General features: G+C 32.4%; 1 protein-coding gene across 1 annotated transcript in view; it reads right to left on the bottom strand.

Moving 5' to 3' along the window:
- The window catches only part of LOC133201554 (vigilin-like), a 61852-nt gene that overhangs the window by 16781 nt on the left and 27036 nt on the right, over window positions 1-18035 (bottom strand). Inside the window, exons 24-36 of the mRNA XM_061337355.1 lie at window positions 16638-16740; window positions 15148-15252; window positions 14596-14612; window positions 12925-13024; window positions 12706-12801; window positions 11518-11543; window positions 11028-11106; window positions 8065-8193; window positions 7829-7854; window positions 6803-6881; window positions 6083-6175; window positions 2098-2132; window positions 119-203 (exon numbers count right to left, since the gene is read on the bottom strand). Of these exons, the coding sequence (XP_061193339.1) occupies window positions 119-203; window positions 2098-2132; window positions 6083-6175; window positions 6803-6881; window positions 7829-7854; window positions 8065-8193; window positions 11028-11106; window positions 11518-11543; window positions 12706-12801; window positions 12925-13024; window positions 14596-14612; window positions 15148-15252; window positions 16638-16740 (973 nt within the window). The remainder of the gene's footprint in view (window positions 1-118; window positions 204-2097; window positions 2133-6082; window positions 6176-6802; window positions 6882-7828; window positions 7855-8064; window positions 8194-11027; window positions 11107-11517; window positions 11544-12705; window positions 12802-12924; window positions 13025-14595; window positions 14613-15147; window positions 15253-16637; window positions 16741-18035) is intronic.

Genomic DNA, 18035 nt, shown 5'->3' with positions numbered 1-18035 from the left:
TAATTACAAGCACTTCATTTTGTGCTTGTATCATCTTTTCCCTAAAACAAACCCCTCTCTGGAGCAATACTGTTTTAAGGTTCAGAACTTCCACTTTCTCTTTCCATTCTGTATCTACCTTGTTCTCAAATTCTCTTCTTTTTCCCATCAATAGTCCAACAACAGCATCTCGGGAAATATCTATTCTCCAAGGGACTTCAGACCTAATTCAAAGCAAAATGTGATTCATTAATAAAAAAGGATTTTAAATTCTAGTACATTATACAAAGATTGCCTGTAGTTGGGGATAACATTGAAAATATTCATCCTAAGAAAACCCTTGTCTGATTGTTGTTAAGTTCTATCATGCAGGAGGGTGTGGTTTTATCATTCAGAGACTAATAGTGTTTTTTACCAAATTTTCCTAAGAAGAATCAGATTCAAATAATTTACATGAAAGTATAATATAATTGTAAAATAACACATCATAATTGTTCAATCTAAAGTATGTCAAAAGTGCAGAAAATTAAATATTAATTCTTTTCATTTCCCTTTGATTAATTAACTTCTATATTTCTATCTTATATGATGAGTCATCATGACTTTACTGTTTTTCAGAAGATAACTTCTAAAGACTTTTTCCTAATAAGGCAATAAAATTCTATGTAAATTTTGATTGGCTTTTCTGGCCCCACCCTCCCCCTGTGAGAGGAAGGGGGGGGGGGGGGGTGTCATGATTTAAACAAGCTTGAATCTACACTACCTAAAGTTGCTTCTAGATTAATATGACAATATATGGCTTTGCTGTACTTGAGATGATTTTAAAATATTTTTTCATATACAATCCTATATTGAACTTTCGATTCCCTATTGTGGCCCCACTCTACCTCTGGGGACAATGGTATGAAAAAAATTACATTCTACACTACCTCAGAAAACTTTCACCTAAGTTTCATCTGTTCTGGTCCAGTGGTTCTTGAGAAGAAGGTCTTTAGAGATTTTTCCTATATATTTCAATGCAAAACTTTGATTCCCTATTGTGGCCCCACCCTACCCCTGGTGGTCATGATTTTAACAATTTAGAATCTACACAATCTCATCTTTTCTGGTCCAGTGGTTCTTGAGAAGAAGATAAGAAGATTTTTAAAGATTTTTCCTATATATTTCAATGTAAAACTTTGATTCCCTATTGTGGCCCCACCCTATCCAAGGGACCACGATTTGAACAATTTAGAATCTACACTACAATGTACTTCAGGAAGATTCAATGCAAGTTTCAGCCTTTTCTGGCCCAATGGTTCTTGAGAAGACTTTTTAATGACTCCACCCTATTTTTGTCTTTTCTTGATTGTCTCCCCTTGGAAGGGGGTTTGGCCCTTTATTTTAAAAAATTAATTTAAATTACCCTTTATCCAAGGATGCTTTGTACCAACTTTGGTTAGAATTGGCCTAGTGGTTCTTGAGAAGAAGTTGAAAATGTGAAAAGTTTACAGACGGACAGACAGACAACAGATAATGGGTGATCAAAGAAGCTTACTTGAGCTTTCAGCTCAGGTGCATTAAAAACAAATTATTTCATATGCTTTTGTTTAAACAGTTAAAAATTGTGACAGTCACACAGGTCGGAACATGAGTACTCATTCTGAGGACATGAGCGAGGGAATTATTTATGGCAATGTCGCATTAAATATCTTTAAACATTACACTATGAGGTAAGAGCTATCAATCAAGCTATCAAAAGCAGAAATGGAATGAATAAGAATTAGTTTAGTACACTGTTCATCAGGTTATTAATGTAATGCAGAAAAAAGATGGTTTACATCAAAACACATTCAAATGATGTTTATAAATATATTTATATAATAGAATTTCTAATTGATTTGCAGCAAAACTCATTTGTCTTCCTGAAAACACAGTAATTTATTAAATAGTCCAACAAAGGGCACTTATTATTTCAAATAGAAAAAAATAACAGAAATGGACACTTACAGAGGCTTGGGGGCTTACTTGGATAAATATAAATATGCATTCAACATTCAAATAGAAGCCCACAAATCTTCTCTATTAAGTTCTCATCAGTACAAACAATATCCTCTGTTATATCAAATGTATACATACCATTCTGTTATCTTCAATTTTGCATGTTCTTTCATCTGTAATTTATTTAAAGAAAAAATAAATTTAAACAACAAATGTTTCAGAAACATATATATGCCCCACATGTGGTAATATTAAAACAATCAGCTTTAAATTTAGATTGTCTGTTTTAAAAGTTAAAAAAAAAAAGGGTTATCTATTAGTAATGGGCAAGCATAAAATTTTGTATGATCCCTATCAAACCTTGATATCAAAAGGGGCAATTTACTTCTTAGAGGGTACAGGTGTATCAAGCAAAGGGCTCCTAAAATATTGAGCTGTCTGACAATATCTTTCTATGTCTGAAGTAGTTTGACCCATGACCTTTGACCTTGTGACCTCAAAATTATTAGGTTAATCTACTCCTTAGGGGGTCAGTAAAACTTGTTTTTAGTAAGAATATGGATATAACAATTTTACAATATAGCAAATTTTTTTTTTTTTTTGGATCCACAGCAAAATTCTTAACAATTCTTTGTAAAATTTTACAGTTTTAACAACCTCTGATATAACTAATTTATGGATTACTAGAGCTAACTGATTTTGTGCCTTGTAAAGGTTAGAAATACATGTATTTAAATTTATATCTTTTATAAAGAATTTATAACATCTCAAAATTTAAGATAATGAACTGACACTGTTTATCATAAGTATCTATTAGGGATGTCAAAATATTTATTTTCTTTAGTCGAATATTCGATTGCATTATTCGAACGATAGTCGAATATATTCGAAACTTTTTTCGGAAACTAAAATTTAATTTCAAACGTCACTAGTACATGGCATATTTTACCCCAAATCCCCTTTTTCAAAATTTATTAAAAAGTTACATCAAACGTTACACACAGATGTTCACATGGGCCTAAAATGTGGATAGTGTGTTTATATTTACTAAATATAGACCGTTAATTTCTCAAAAATGTATGATTTCCCCATCAATCATGTTCATAAATCAATCTGTAAAGTCGGTTTTAAAATGACAGTACGATATATACATTTTTTAAAGCTTATTAGAATGATTGGGGCGGGGGGGGGGGGGGCATACACGGTGTCTGTGATAATGTTAAATACAGTGGTTCCCGTTTTATCGAATAGTCAAGTTGTCGGCCTAGTTTTATCCGAATAGCCGAAAATTAGAATAGCCGATTGCTCCATACCGAGTCCAAAGATAGATGTATAGAGCTACATGTATTGATAATACATCGTAGCAAATTTCAAACTTGCACTTTCGTTTTCTTTTGACATGTTTACTTAATGACTTTACTAAAAATAATTTATTTCACTTACTTATGAATTTAATATGAAATTTTTTTTTTCAAATAAATTGACGTATAGAATATATTCTTTGATAGTTATTGCCATCTTTCTTCAGCACATGTTTACATTCCTTCTTCGATGGTCGCCATTTTGGAAACGGAAGTAGACTAAATGCTTGACTAATAACCGTAAACTATTTTTCCCTGGATAGATTGTAAATTAAAAATAAACAAAAATATTAAATATATATAATTGTTTCGTTTTTATTTGTTTCTTTAATACGGTTACGTATTTTATACTGTGTGTGAGTTTACCAGTCTCGTTCTTGTCTGCTGAAGAGAGATTTTGAGAGCCATGTGGAGAAAGATGGTATGAATTTTGAGACGTATTTTTATAGAACGGGACATTTGTGATTTTTACCATAAATTTTGCACTGAAAAGTGAATAAATATTAAGCCAATTGACCAAGTTAAACGATTGAATAGGTTTATTTTATTATCAAAGCAAATTGTCATACACAAGCTAATCAGTTCAATAATTAAAATTTCACGCCGAAAAAATTGCAAATAATTGTCATAATTAACAAGTGCATCATTGAACCCAAGCTGATCACCACAACTGTAATCAAAACATATCTATTTACTATGCCCACTATTGACACAGGTAAGGTGCCTGTGTGCTTCCAGGCATGACTAATCCCCTCATTGTCGTACTCAAGCCAGTCAAGGTAATTGGTGTCAAACTGTGTAAACAAAGGCTTCACATACGAAGTTGGAGGTGTGAACAAGGTGCTGATTATCAAAAAACACTATGATAGTCCAAATTTTTGTATCGGATAAAACGAAATTCCAATATTTTCTCATCAGAATATCAGGTGAAATTATTAATAAATATATAAGAAATGGTTTTGTGCTCTGATATTATATTGAAATAGCCGAAATATTCGTTAAACCGCTATCCGATAAAATGGAAGCCACTGTATTTGAATATACTTTTTGTTATAACTATCAAAATGTCTTTAAAATTGGCTGCATTTCAAAATAAAAATTGTCGGAAATGAAATTTAAGAAAGTCGGAAATGCTATGCAAAATTCCGGAAGTGCAATGCAGCGTTAAGATATGTAAAAGAATATTAATTTTATAGTAATTATCGTAGTGTCCAAACATGTCACGGCTATAATGGTTACATGGTATGAGATCAAATCCAATTAATAAATTTACAAAGAAAGCACAGTGTAGTGAGATAATTTCATTACAAAAACAACACATTAATTAACAAATAATTCTCGCGGAAGTGAAGCATTTCTAATCACTGTACTTTCTACATGTAAAGTCAGCAGTTTTTAATGAGGAAAATTATCTTATCGACTGTGTCTGAGGAAAGGCGGTTTCCGAATTTTAAGATGAGAATTCCATCTCTTTATCACTCTTTTATTGAATTTATTTATTCGAATGTTGTTTCGTTATTCGATCGTCGGTCCATTCGACTGATAGTCGAATAGTCGACTATTCGTTGACATCCCTAGTATTTATAATTGAAATTCACTTCATCTGAAAACCTCATCTGTACCCAAGTTGTGTTTTCTTTCTAGTATTTTTCTGACATATTTGGCAGTCATATTTGAAGGAAAACATGTATATTGCAAATTTGCTATATACTGTATATTTTCAGGAATTTGTTATATGAAGATCTGGCAAAAGTAAATAAACAGGTCCCCAGGACTTCACAATAATTGAGTTTTACTGTTACAGTACCAGGATATCAAGTTTGGTGTCTGTCTAGCAAAGAGCAAACATAATCTTCTCATGTCTGGAGTAGATTGATCCTGAACTTCGACCTCATAGTGCTTATTGAGTTAGCAGTTATGGCTTACCCTAGCTAGTGTTAACTTAGCAAGCAGTTATGGTTTACCATAGCTAGTGCTAACTCAGCAAGCAGTTATGGCTTACCCTAGCTAGTGTTAACTTAGCAAGCAGTTATGGCTTACCCTAGCTAGTGCTAACTCAGCTAGCAGTAATGACTTACCATAGCTAGTGTTAACTCAGCAAGCAGTTATGGCTTACCCATGCTAGTGATTACTGAGCAAGCAGTTATGGCTTACCCTATCTAGTGCTAACTCAGCTAACAGTTATGACTTACCCTAGCTAGTGCTAACTCAGCAAGCAATTATGGCTTACCCTAGCTAGTGTTAACTTAGCAAGCAGTTATGGCTTACCATAGCTAGTGCTAACTCAGCAAGCAGTTATGGCTTACCCTAGCTAGTGTTAACTAAGCAAGCAGTTATGGCTTACCCTAGCTAGTGCTAACTCAGCTAGCAGTAATGACTTACCATAGCTAGTGTTAACTCAGCAAGCAGTTATGGCTTACCCAGGCTAGTGATTACTGAGCAAGCAGTTATGGCTTACCCTAGCTAGTGCTAACTCAGCTAACAGTTATGACTTACCCTAGCTAGTGCTAACTCAGCAAGCAATTATGGCTTACCCTAGCTAGTGTTAACTTAGCAAGCAGTTATGGCTTACCCTATCTAGTGCTAACTCAGCTAGCAGTAATGACTTACCATAGCTAGTGTTTACTCAGCAAGCAGTTATGGCTTACCTTGGCTAGTGCTTACTGAGCGAGCAGTTATGGCTTACCCTATCTAGTGCTAACTCAGCAAACAGTTATGGCTTACCCTAGCTAGTGTTCACTCAGCGAGCAGTTATGGCTTACCCTAGCTAGTGCTAACTCATAATCCTCTTCATTTCTAGCATAAATGATCAGTTCTTCTCCATTCTGCTTTGGTTTATAATAGAAACAATTTGTCTAAAAAAAAAAAGAAAACATTTTCTGGTAGTCTGAAAAAATAAATCCAGAAAAATAAAACCAAACGATAAATGTATGCAGTAATATATGGTTACAGTGAACCCAATTTTATTGATTTCATGCTTAACGAATCAAAATTGTTTGCCCCTAGCACTTCACTATAATCATGTTTTACTGTATAATAAATGCATATAATATCATGTCTAAAATAAACTCCCTAGTACACAAACACACAGATCACTTAAAAAATTGATTCTCTTCTGAAAGACATAAACACAATTGATTATTTCTGAACTCAGACTAAATCTGGGGTAGAAATAGTAATGGATTTATTATATTAATTTACACATACATATTAAATATTAACCTTGACTGAGGCTTCACATGAAACTTTATATCACTAAATATGCAGGACACCTTATATTTGCGAGATTGTTTGGTATTTATAAGTGAAACAAAATTTTCACGAATTTTGGTTATTGCTGTATATAATCTTTAATAATAGAATTATACGCGAGAATGAAATTTTTTGTGAGTAGTCAGTCTCACGTAATTACATGAAAATAAAGTTCTTGCAAATAAAATGTGATTTACAGTAACATTTTGTGGAAGAGATTTTGATCTTACCATATCGAAGACGTCTCGCAAGGTTTGTTCTGCATCTTCTGTAGAATCTTCATACTGGACTTTTACTTTGTGTGGCAGCCTTTGATAAAGTAAAGTAAATACATGTAATAGTATTCCTTGACGTTCAACATTAACTAAAAATCTAAGCATCATTAGGATTGTTATGATACCATTTACTGAACAGTGAAACTTGTCTAATCCAGCCATCAATGGTTCCATAGAAATTGGTCAGATTAGACAACATTCTAGATTAGACAACATTCTGGATTAAACAACATTCCAGATTAGACAACATTCTGGATTAGACAACTTTCCAAATTAGACAACTTCCAATTCAATCTGAATTGGTGGTTAAGTTCTTGGTATTATAAAATCACTAAAATTACTTCTCGCTAAATTTATAAACCTTTTCTTTAAGGACAAATTGGTAAAAGATTCCAATTGTATAGTATTTCAAGGTCAAGAGGTCAAAAATATTGGCACCCAATGAAAGTCTTTTCACACATGAAACAACATGAAATCCCAAACTCCAACCAATCAAAAGTTATAGGCAAGTTAAAGTTTTTGTGGACAAACATATAGACAGATAAAAAAAACTATATGCTCCTGAATCCGCAGGGGCATAAAAAAAACTTAAATTATGATTAAGATAAAGGAGAAAGAAACAGTCAATTCGAAATAGCATGTTCAAAAAACATATTCCTTAAATTATTTCTTATTTAAACATAACTATGCTCAAACTTAATTTAAAAGTTGCATATTGTAGCTGTAAAATGACTGCTAGCATCAAGGGCTATAAAGGACTGGGTACATATTCAAGCATGAAAAACAAGGGCACCAAAAAAAGCAATACATTCCCTTGCAAAAGGGCACATCGATCTCAATATATATTATTGCTTGGTAACTTCTGTTACGCATGCAGTCACACACGAGTGCATTACTACATGTATATCCCCTCCTACTTTGTTGTGAGGAGACAATTAAGATGAGATAATAGGAACTTTAAAGAAACTGTTCATTACTTACCATGTTTTATTCTCAAGTTTGTCAACCTTCAAAATAAAAATTTTTTTTAGAATGAATCTGTAACCACTCCCACCTACAGTGGTTTTGAAATCCTACATGAAATACATGTACACTGCATATTTTTAGAAAAGTTGTTTAGTGACCAAATTCTATTAGAGGTATTCCAGTTTCCATGTTAACAACTGAATACAATGAAGTGCTGTCCCAATTCATTTAGATATAAATGAACTTCTAACCTCAGCTTTAACTTTCTGTGTAATTTCTGGATCTTCACAATCTATTGATAAAATAGCTGCCTCTTCCTCGTCAACACTGAATATTTTATGATTATCAAGGTGTAACTGAAGCTTCAGTTTATCCCCAAACTGTAAAAGAAAAGACAAAAATGTTGTTAGCAGGAACAAATTATGTCCATTTCATTAGCACCATTATACTGAAAGTTTTATGACAAACAGAGCACATGCATGCTCAAAAGCATAGACTTACCTCTTAAATGTCAAAAATATGCTGTATATCATCACTATGACCTATTTTGAAATGTAGGTCAAAGAGCAAGGTCAATGGTCATGAGGTCAGTAACCATGGTAATTTACAAAAGCCATAATGCCATGCAATATATGTGCAAAATATCAAATTCACACTTCTTACAGTTCTTGAGATATGAGGTGTGACAGACAGAAAAACAGACAGATGCTAGGTAAAGTGATCCCTAAGTGTCCCTCTGCTCTGCAGGTGACACAAAAAATTAGGGTAACATTAGAGATGTATATTACATTCACTTTTATTCACCTACTCCTTTCTCATCGCATTCCCTTCATTATATATGCCTTAAATCCATGTATAGGGATCTAGAAATTATTTTGTTTTTATACAGTGGACTCTGTACACCCCCAACCCAACATCTATTGCAACATTTCCATCAGTTTCTGATTTAAGCAAACTTATTTTTACTCTAGGATGCTTTCAAATAAATCTCATATTTTTAGGCCTATGGAAAACAAGAAAGAAACTTTAAGGAAGCTCTAAACACTGCACTCTAAAGAGCTCTAATTGTAAGGTAGATTTATGCAGTAAGAGTCATCTGCCCTTAGACTTACGATCGAAAAAAAACGTGAATCTACAATTAATGAGACAATCTGTAATACAGTACACTTAAGTATTCTTAACATTATATTAAACCAAGATAACGTAACGGAGTACAGTATTTGCATTTTGATTGTTCAATAAACAATAGTGCTTTCTGTTCACTAATACTCCATTGCCTTTGAACAATCTTCCTGGGTAAATAAGGCAGGTACCTTATCTTGAAAATGAACTACATGTATATAAACTCACTATGTTCACCCTTTATATGATAAAATGTTTTCAAGGTCCAAAAATGCTTTTTTTTTTGGTGCTTAGAGATTCCTTAAATAAAACAATTTCCAGAGTACATGGATATCTCATTCACTTACAAAAACTATGGATATTTTTTTTTCTTTTATACACAAATTTCTGATTTAAACCTTTGTATCCTTTGTGAACCCATGCTAGTCTTTGGGGAATTAACTGAAACTTCATGTAATCAGACTTCCAAATAATGTTGTCATTTGTCAGAGTACGCATCTTCGCTAGCCAAGGGTTTCTGATACGCTACTCTCCTCATAAGCCCTTGGCATACGGTGTTAAAAAAAGTTGGGATTTTTTTCTCAAGCTGTGATTGGAGTTGATCGACATCGTTCAACCAATCAGCAATTGTTTTTTGTAAATGACGATATTTGCGTTCAGGATATATCTTGACTCTTTAATATCAGGAATGAAAAACGCAAGTAAACAACGATCCGTAAGATAACATGCCATTCTATGAATCATTCATTATCTTAAGCTAATTAATTAAGAATCTATACTGGAGATGTAGATTTGCATTTTAACATGTTTAAATAACAAATTAACATAACTCAATACCTTCTTGTTAATTTTCTTTAAAAACATTATTTTTTTAATACGCTTTTTATTTCTGTCGATGACACAATCGGTGCTCACCTGGTAAGAATCGTGATCACGTGACGAAGACAATCCCGTCTTTTGTCAGCACCGTATGCCAAGGGTTTATGAGGAGAGTAGCGTATCAGACACCTTTGGCTAGCGAAGATGCAGAGTACGTGGCTTTATAAATGAAGATTCAGAATGAATCCATTCTTTTTTTTCTAACTTATCTCTTATTTGGAAGTTAACAAATTAATTCTCTTATACGAATGTACCAGCAAAAGCCAAAGAAAATGGAAAGCAATGAGTAATATTTGTCAACTCTGTATTCTTTTCTTACATGTATCAAGGTCACTTGAACACCTGGTAACATAAAATATGGAGATAAAAAACAGTAATCAACCTTAAAAGTCCATTGAAACAATACAAATTGCGAGCAGAGCAAACATCGAGGTGGGATCAGGTGCCATGGAGGAGTAAGCATCCCCTGTCCACTGGTCACAATTGCCGTGTGCTCTTTGTCATGACTGGGCAAACAGAAAAATATGAGGACAATGCAGTGTTTAAATAATGGCCTAACAATTAGTAAGAAAAATGTCAGTTCGACTTAATGATAGATTTTATTTGCTGAAAAGGTCATTATATTGACCATAGAACTTGATGAATGACTTTAATGAGACTGTTGATATCCTTGTTTCATCAACTTGTTTGTCAAGAGCTTGCCTGGTTTTAGAAATTGTTTGTAAATGCTCTTGCATACTGAATCAACTAGGAGATATAAACTCCATATGCAGGTGATAAGGGTATATTGCTACATAGTTATGGGTTGACGATAGAAAAGTTGAAGTCATCATGTATATCATAAAGTTTTGTTCTTAGGTTACCATTAACATCTTTTTCCAGTAAAATAACCAAATATAAAACAGATGTGTCAGACTCTGTGGTATCTTTTATTTCAAGTTCACTGAAATATATTTATCTTTCTCTTTCACCTGTTAGGACTTCAACCCTATCCCTTAATTATTTATTTGTTTTATTGCTTTTTCCTTTGAGAATTTTTCACTGATTTTGGGATGCCACCAAGTGCAGTGGAGGACTGCAAATTTAGATTTGCCATTATGCACTTATGGCCATTGAGCAGAATGGGATCTTTTTGTTGCCAGCATCTACTGCAACATTAGACCTCTGTCTTTTTTGGTCTCATCCAAAGGACTGCCCTTAATTACATATTCACCTGATTTTCCAATTCCCTCTTTTTCCCCATTATGAGGCCAAGGGCGGCATCTCTAAGGACTTCAACTCTCTTGACTGATCTGTAATCAAAACAAAAAAAATCTTTATATTGTAGCAAACACAAATAACACTAAAGTTTAATTGAGGAATGTTTTTACACAGACTTGTCAGACTGGAATATTTCATCAATGCTAGTGCTTCAAGAAAAATATGTCTATGTGCAAGTCTGTGTTATTTACAACCAATTATTCACTCTAAACTGAAAAACATTCTTTATATTTATTTTCTACATGTTTAAAAGCACCAAAAATAAGCTCAATGTTTGAATTCTGCACTGCCCTATATCGTTATATTTTTATTAACCATGAGTGCACTTTAGCGCAAGTTTCTCCTTGTACGTCTACATAAGAAACAAGTAACAATTTAAAAATTTTGAACATGACATAAGATGAGAAGAATTTTTTTCTGATATGAATCTAAATACACATTACCTTTCAAGTTCAAGCTCTTGATGCACCTGCAAAAATCAGATAGTTATTAATATTTCAAAAGGATTACTTCAATTTTTTCAGTTATTAAGACAAGTGACCCCATGAGCCACAATGACCACCAGAACCATGCAACTCTTACTATAAACTACTGGATTACTTTCCGAGGTTCTGACTAAACTGGTCCGAGAATTAATCTAGAGAACTGCTTATGGAGGTCCTGGTCTTTACTAAGCTAGAAGTAAGCTAAAGGACAACTTATTGAGGACTAAGCTAAAGGACCATTTATTAGGGACTAAACTAGAGACCTGCTTATTGAGATCCAAACATAGCTTTGACTAAGCTAACAGGTCATAAATTGAAGTCTTAACTTAGCTAGATATACGCTGAAGAGAATGATATTTACAAATTTAACCTATAGCTCAATGAAATCTTCAGTTTTTGTGAGGGGTTCATTTTTGTTGTATTTGTGAAATAGTAGACCTATGAATTTATATGCCCCATAAATATTAAAATTTTTAAACTATGGTATGCTTCTTCTTCAACCATGAAATCAAATCCCCTTGAACCAGTGTTTTCCCTCAAATATTTCATAAACTTCCAAGGCAACCAAGAAAATATATGTTCAAGCTAACAAACAAAAATGTATTTCATACACATTACTGATTTATACATATTACCATGTAATCATTTGGGACAAATTTTAAGGATTGCTTAAAATTCACAGGCTCAGTTTGACAATATTGCATTTGGAAACATCTTGTTCTGAATGATATAGGCAAATAGATAGAGAATATTTCATGCAAGGTGTGAATTTATGGATAAGGGGTACTCATAAATTCTAGATAAATTAACCATCCACCAAATATAACTTCAGAATATTCCAAATCAGATTTCTCTAGCACAGAAAGTTTCATTAAACATATACCAGTACATGTAATTGGTTTAACACAGACACCTCATTATAAATTATTAACCATCTACCTGTACCACTTTTAATTCTACCATTTCTAAGACTTTTAAATAATTTTACCTGTTCATTTCTAATATCACCATTTCAACCATTTCTAATTTTACCATTTCTAACACTTCTAATTTTACCATTTCTACCATTTCCAATTTAACCATTTCTACCACTTCTAATTTTACCTTTTCTACCACTTCTACCATTTATACCACTTCTCATTTTACCATTTCAATAGTTTCCTCCAGGTCTTCTTCATTTTGGGCTACAATAACAACCCTCACACTTTTGTAGTCATCATTAATTTTGAGGGAGACTCCTTTCTGGAATGTAAATGAAAACAATATTTATTATAAATATATATAACAGTTGAACTTTGGTATCTCAAATACAATGGATATGCTGAGGTCAGTTGGAAGTCCCAACCACTTATAAATAATATTAACCTCTTCTAGCTGTTCCCTAATTCTACTGAGATTTCCTCCCCCACTGCCAATTAGTTTCCCTCTTTCTGCATAAGTTATTAACAGGGTCTTCCTTAGTTTTCTGTAAATGAAAGAGAAGTAAACAACAAAATAACCAAATAACTCTTTCAAACTACACTCCGATCTTTAAACCAGAAGTCTCTGATGAGACCATAGCTTGTGTGGTTTGTACTTAAAATAGAGGGAGAGAAAAGCTACACCTGGACTCAAAAGATTTTTTACAGATTTATATTTACCGGTACAGAATTATGTATTCCCAACTGTATAAAAAATTTTATTAAATCAAATCAGTAATGTAGGAGAAGTGGCATTTCTCTCTGCAGAACTACTGTATGAACCTTGGTTTACAAAGTAATCTACCTCTGAGTCAGTGCCATGTTTAACTGAAATCAGCCAAAAACTATAGTCAAATACGAAGAGTAAAATTTTGAGGGAATTTCAATGAAAATTTAACCATGGCAACTCCACTTAGGGAAACCATTTTCAACAGAAATCTCTGCCGAGACCATAGCTCCTCTGTGGGTTTGTACTTACAAACCTGGAAGAGAAAAGTTGCACATGGACTTGCAACAATCTTTTTTAGTCTTAAATCTACTATCTTAAATCGAAATTTTACATCCCGTTAGAATTCTAAACCTGTGCCAAATTTTTACTTCAATCAAACTATAACTTTAGAAGGAGTGGCAGACAGAATCTAATCAATAAACTAATAATGACAATAAGGCTGGATACCATCTACTCAAGTACCAATTCAGTTTTATTAAAGTCCACTAATACTGCAAGAGGAATACCATTGGGAAAGAATTTCATAGGGAATTCTTTTTGTGACAATGGAAAAACAGTTCCATTAAAAATTCTAGACAAGATTATTAAATGAAAAATAAAAACCTCTTTTCCATATTTCTTAATTAATTTCTTTGAAAGAGTGTGTGGCCCTCTATTTGAATAAAATTAAATCCCCTAGGATGCTTTGTAGCAAGTTTGGTTGAAAAAGTTCCTGAGGACCATGAGAAGATGAAATGTAAACAGTTCATGACAACAGACAAACTTGAGATCAGGAAAGCTTGCTAGTCTTTTTATTTTATTTTTTATTTTATTTTTTTTTTTATTTTTACATTTTTTTTTTTTACTCTTTCTCCCTCTTGTTTTTTGAAACAGTTATTTTTCTTTCTTTTTTTTTTTTTTTGCTCTATAAATTATGTAGGCTAATTTTATTGAAAATAAGATATATTCCATGTAACAATGGCTTCTATTTTTTTTTTTTTTTTTTTTTTTTTTATCAATTTTTGATGGAAAGCTATATGATATACATATTGTAAAAAACTTAATTATCCCATAAAAATGTGAGATTGTCTGCTTGCGAAAATTTTGTTCCTGCATATATTTGTATTATCAAGGATTATACATAACAACAGCTAACATCCGTGACAATTATATCACCTTTATATATAACAAATAATTATCTCATGAAAATATGATTTGTAAAAATTTGTTGATCTATAGTATTTGTACATACATATATTATTATCCTCAGTGTTGTTTTGTGTTTACATATGAATACAATATGTGTATCCTGGTCATTGTCAAATACCTGCTATCAAAATTATTAGACTGACATAAAATACAACATACCCCATTTCTTCTCGAATCTGAAATAAAAAGAAATGTGTTACATACAATTTCATTCAAGAAATTTGCATTGAACATCATGGACCTGCTCGAATCATTAAACTGATGTACATGTACACTCTATTTTAATGACATAAAGTTTACATGACAACATACATACATGTAGAAAAATATATCACATTTCCTTCTTTTTTTTAAGTAAAAACTGTGCTATTTTGCACTGAAGAAATAGTTAACCCTCAATTATTTTCAAAATTCTGACATGAGGTATACTTGTTTGAGAGAAACTTAAAAACATTACTCTTAGCTGCATATCAATTATGATTGTTTAGAAATTCACAGAAATTCATATTCTTTAAATTGTACTTTCATAACTAGAATATACAATACGATTATTTCTTAAAATTCAAATTAACTTCATCAAAATTGAAAATGATTATTCTTCAATATGCAGTATTTATTTTCTATGAATTCAGACATCATGTGACCGATGAGACTGAACACAGTTCCTATGTCATAATGAACAACCTGTATTCAAGGTCATAATGACATTACCATGGCATAAGCCTCCTCAATAAGTTCTTTGCTATCACCAACCAATACTATGTTTAATGATCCGTCTTTATTTGGTTTTGAAGGTAGTCGGATATCTACACCTTTCTGGAAGAGAGAAAGATTGTCTGTTTTATAAAGTACAGTACACAGTGCAAGACTATATAAATTTGATATTCATAAACCTTGTCAAATTAATCATAATTACATATAAGTGAGACAACTAACATAAAAAAAAAATTAAAGTTATAGATGTGTAAAACATGTCAAAATAGCCAATCCATAACTAGAGGTACTGTGAGCAAGCTCATAAAATAATACCCTCCACTGCATTTTGTTTAAAGTGTCCATCTGCAAATTTGTAAATGAGACCTTGAACTTGCCAAAATGACCTTGATCATAAAAAATGACATATCCTCTGGTCATAAGTAATCTTGGAGTGAAATATGGACATCCAATACTTCTCCATTAGAAAATTATGGACCTGAAAATTTTTCTGCCAGTGACCTTGAACTTGCCACAATGACCATAATTACCTTGGGTCAAGGTTATGACATACTTTTAGCTCACAAAAAATCTTTGTTTGAAGTTTCATTTTCCAAAGGTTCAAGGTCATAACACTCATATTGGACATAAATAATATATGTTTGAAATTTGAGCTTTCAAATTTATTTATTAGAAAGTTATAGACTGGACACAAAATAAATTTTTTTCTGAAAGTGACCTTGAACTTGCCAAAATAACCTTAGGTTAAATTATGATACAACCTTAAGTGATTAGCAATCTTTGTACCAAGTATTACTTCCAATTAGGCCCCATTTGAGAGTTCAGGACACAAATAAATCACTCTTTTGCTAGTGACCTTAAACTTGACACATAATTACCTTGTGTCATAGTCAATACATACCCTCAGATCATATGCAATATTTGTGATAAGTATGAGCCTCCAATGTTCCTCATTACTAGATAGGGTGAGGATGGGAATTAAAACATTTTTCAATAAGTGACCTGAACTTGATCAAATGACCTTGCTTCAAGGCCATGGCACACCTTCAGGTTATAAGCAATCTTTGTATGAAGTATGAACTTCCAATGTTTCTCAATAAAGAAATTGTAGACTGGACAAGAATATTATTCATTTTCCCCCAGTGACCTTGAACTTGCCAGAATCACCTTGGTTCAAGATCAGAACACACCTTCAGGTCATACCGGTACACAATCTTTGTACCAAGTATGAACTTCCATTGATTTTCCATTACAAAGTTATAGTCCAGGCAGTGGGGTATAATAATGCTGAACTCAAAACTTCAAACTGTTATAATTTAAATAGTTCAAAATTACAATCAATGGAATTTAATTATTTTTCTAAATCATAAACTAAAAAATTACAATTACCCAGTATTTTCTCAATACTCAATAATTTATCATTGAACTCTTAGAGCCCTGTATCACTAATAAACTCTCCCACCTTTTAGTTTTGTCTAGAAACTTACCTGATTCAGTGTTTTCTGTATCCTTGTGAATTTTTCACCACCTTTGCCAAGCAGTTTGCCTCTATCTTCCCAGGAAAATGACAGAGTCTTGCTTTCTTGTGGTCTACAAATCAAGAAAAAGAATCAAAATCCATTGCTATTTCCTCACTTTGCTTCTTTTTTTTTCATTTCTCATATGAAAATGATAATTGTCCAGTGATTAAAGGACTAATCCCATGTCTGCTAACATTAATATTATTTAAAAAAAAAAATCAACAAATGTGTATAACCTTCTTACATTCTAATTAAGTTATGATGTGTCACTATACTTTGGGTAGGAAATAAAGAAGTATTTATATAATGGATAATACTTCACAAAATCAATCTGAGGAAACAACAGTGCTCAGAAAGGTCCCTATAACCCTATAAGGTCCCTATAACCCTATAAACCTCTGAAACCAAATTAGACAATCTGGAGTAATCTCCCTTGTCTTATCATATCGTGACTATCCTTAAAAATAATTCATGGATTCAGACATTGATCAGACAATAAAAATAATCAACTCCCTCCAAAGAAAAAACACCTGACACCAAATTTCATTAGAAACAGTTGATAATTTTATGAGATTAAGAGATAAATAGCAAACATTTGGTGATTGCTTCAGAATCTTCAGAGGGATTCAGTTATGAATTATAGTTATAAAATCCTAATCAATGATTCCTCATTTTTTTAAGATTTCATTTCAGGTAAAACCTTTTTCTAAAATTTTATTGAAATCTGTTCTCAACTTTTTCAGATGACGATGGATAGTAAGACTACCAAGTGATAACTCTACATCAAAGGTATACAAATAAATGATAGCTTCTCTTTGTGCTTTACTTTCAGTACAAACTTTTGAATAACCTAAGGCCTAGAAAAAAAATGTTTGTTTCTGCTTTCCAAACTGACTCTAACTTATAACGTTGATCCTTTTTTTTTAATGCTTTTTCAGTGAAGATCTGAACTTCAGCTTTTGTCCAATGTAAAAAAGATTTCTACTATACATTTAAGTCACAGAAATGCTTTAAAGGCACTATTTCTTTTTTCATCAGTGTTACTTACTACATGTTTTGTTAAAATAAGTCCAGAGAAAAACATTCACAAGGACTACATATGTGAAGTATGAAAGCCCTAGCATCAAACATTCAAAAGTTATGGCCAAGGCTAAAATTTTCAAAAGTAGGTCAAACTCCTAGGTCAAGGTCAAAGGGTCAAAGTGGTTGGTATCCAAAGGAAGATCTTGTCACAAGGATTACATATGTGAAGTATAAAACATATCTACCCTAAATTTTATCAGCTTCAAAAACAAACAAACATTTATATACTAGGCCTATATGGAAATTAACTGTTACAAGGATGTAAGGCTAGCAGTGTACCTA

The sequence above is a fragment of the Saccostrea echinata genome, unplaced genomic scaffold (assembly GCF_033153115.1).
Source record: "Saccostrea echinata isolate AGI-Se365-2 ecotype Australia unplaced genomic scaffold, CSIRO_AGI_Sech_v1 ptg000045l, whole genome shotgun sequence".
In the NCBI taxonomy this organism is placed as follows: Eukaryota; Metazoa; Mollusca; class Bivalvia; order Ostreida; family Ostreidae; genus Saccostrea; species Saccostrea echinata.
Note: the sequence above shows the minus strand (reverse complement) of the source record. Positions and strands in the feature narration are given on the sequence as shown.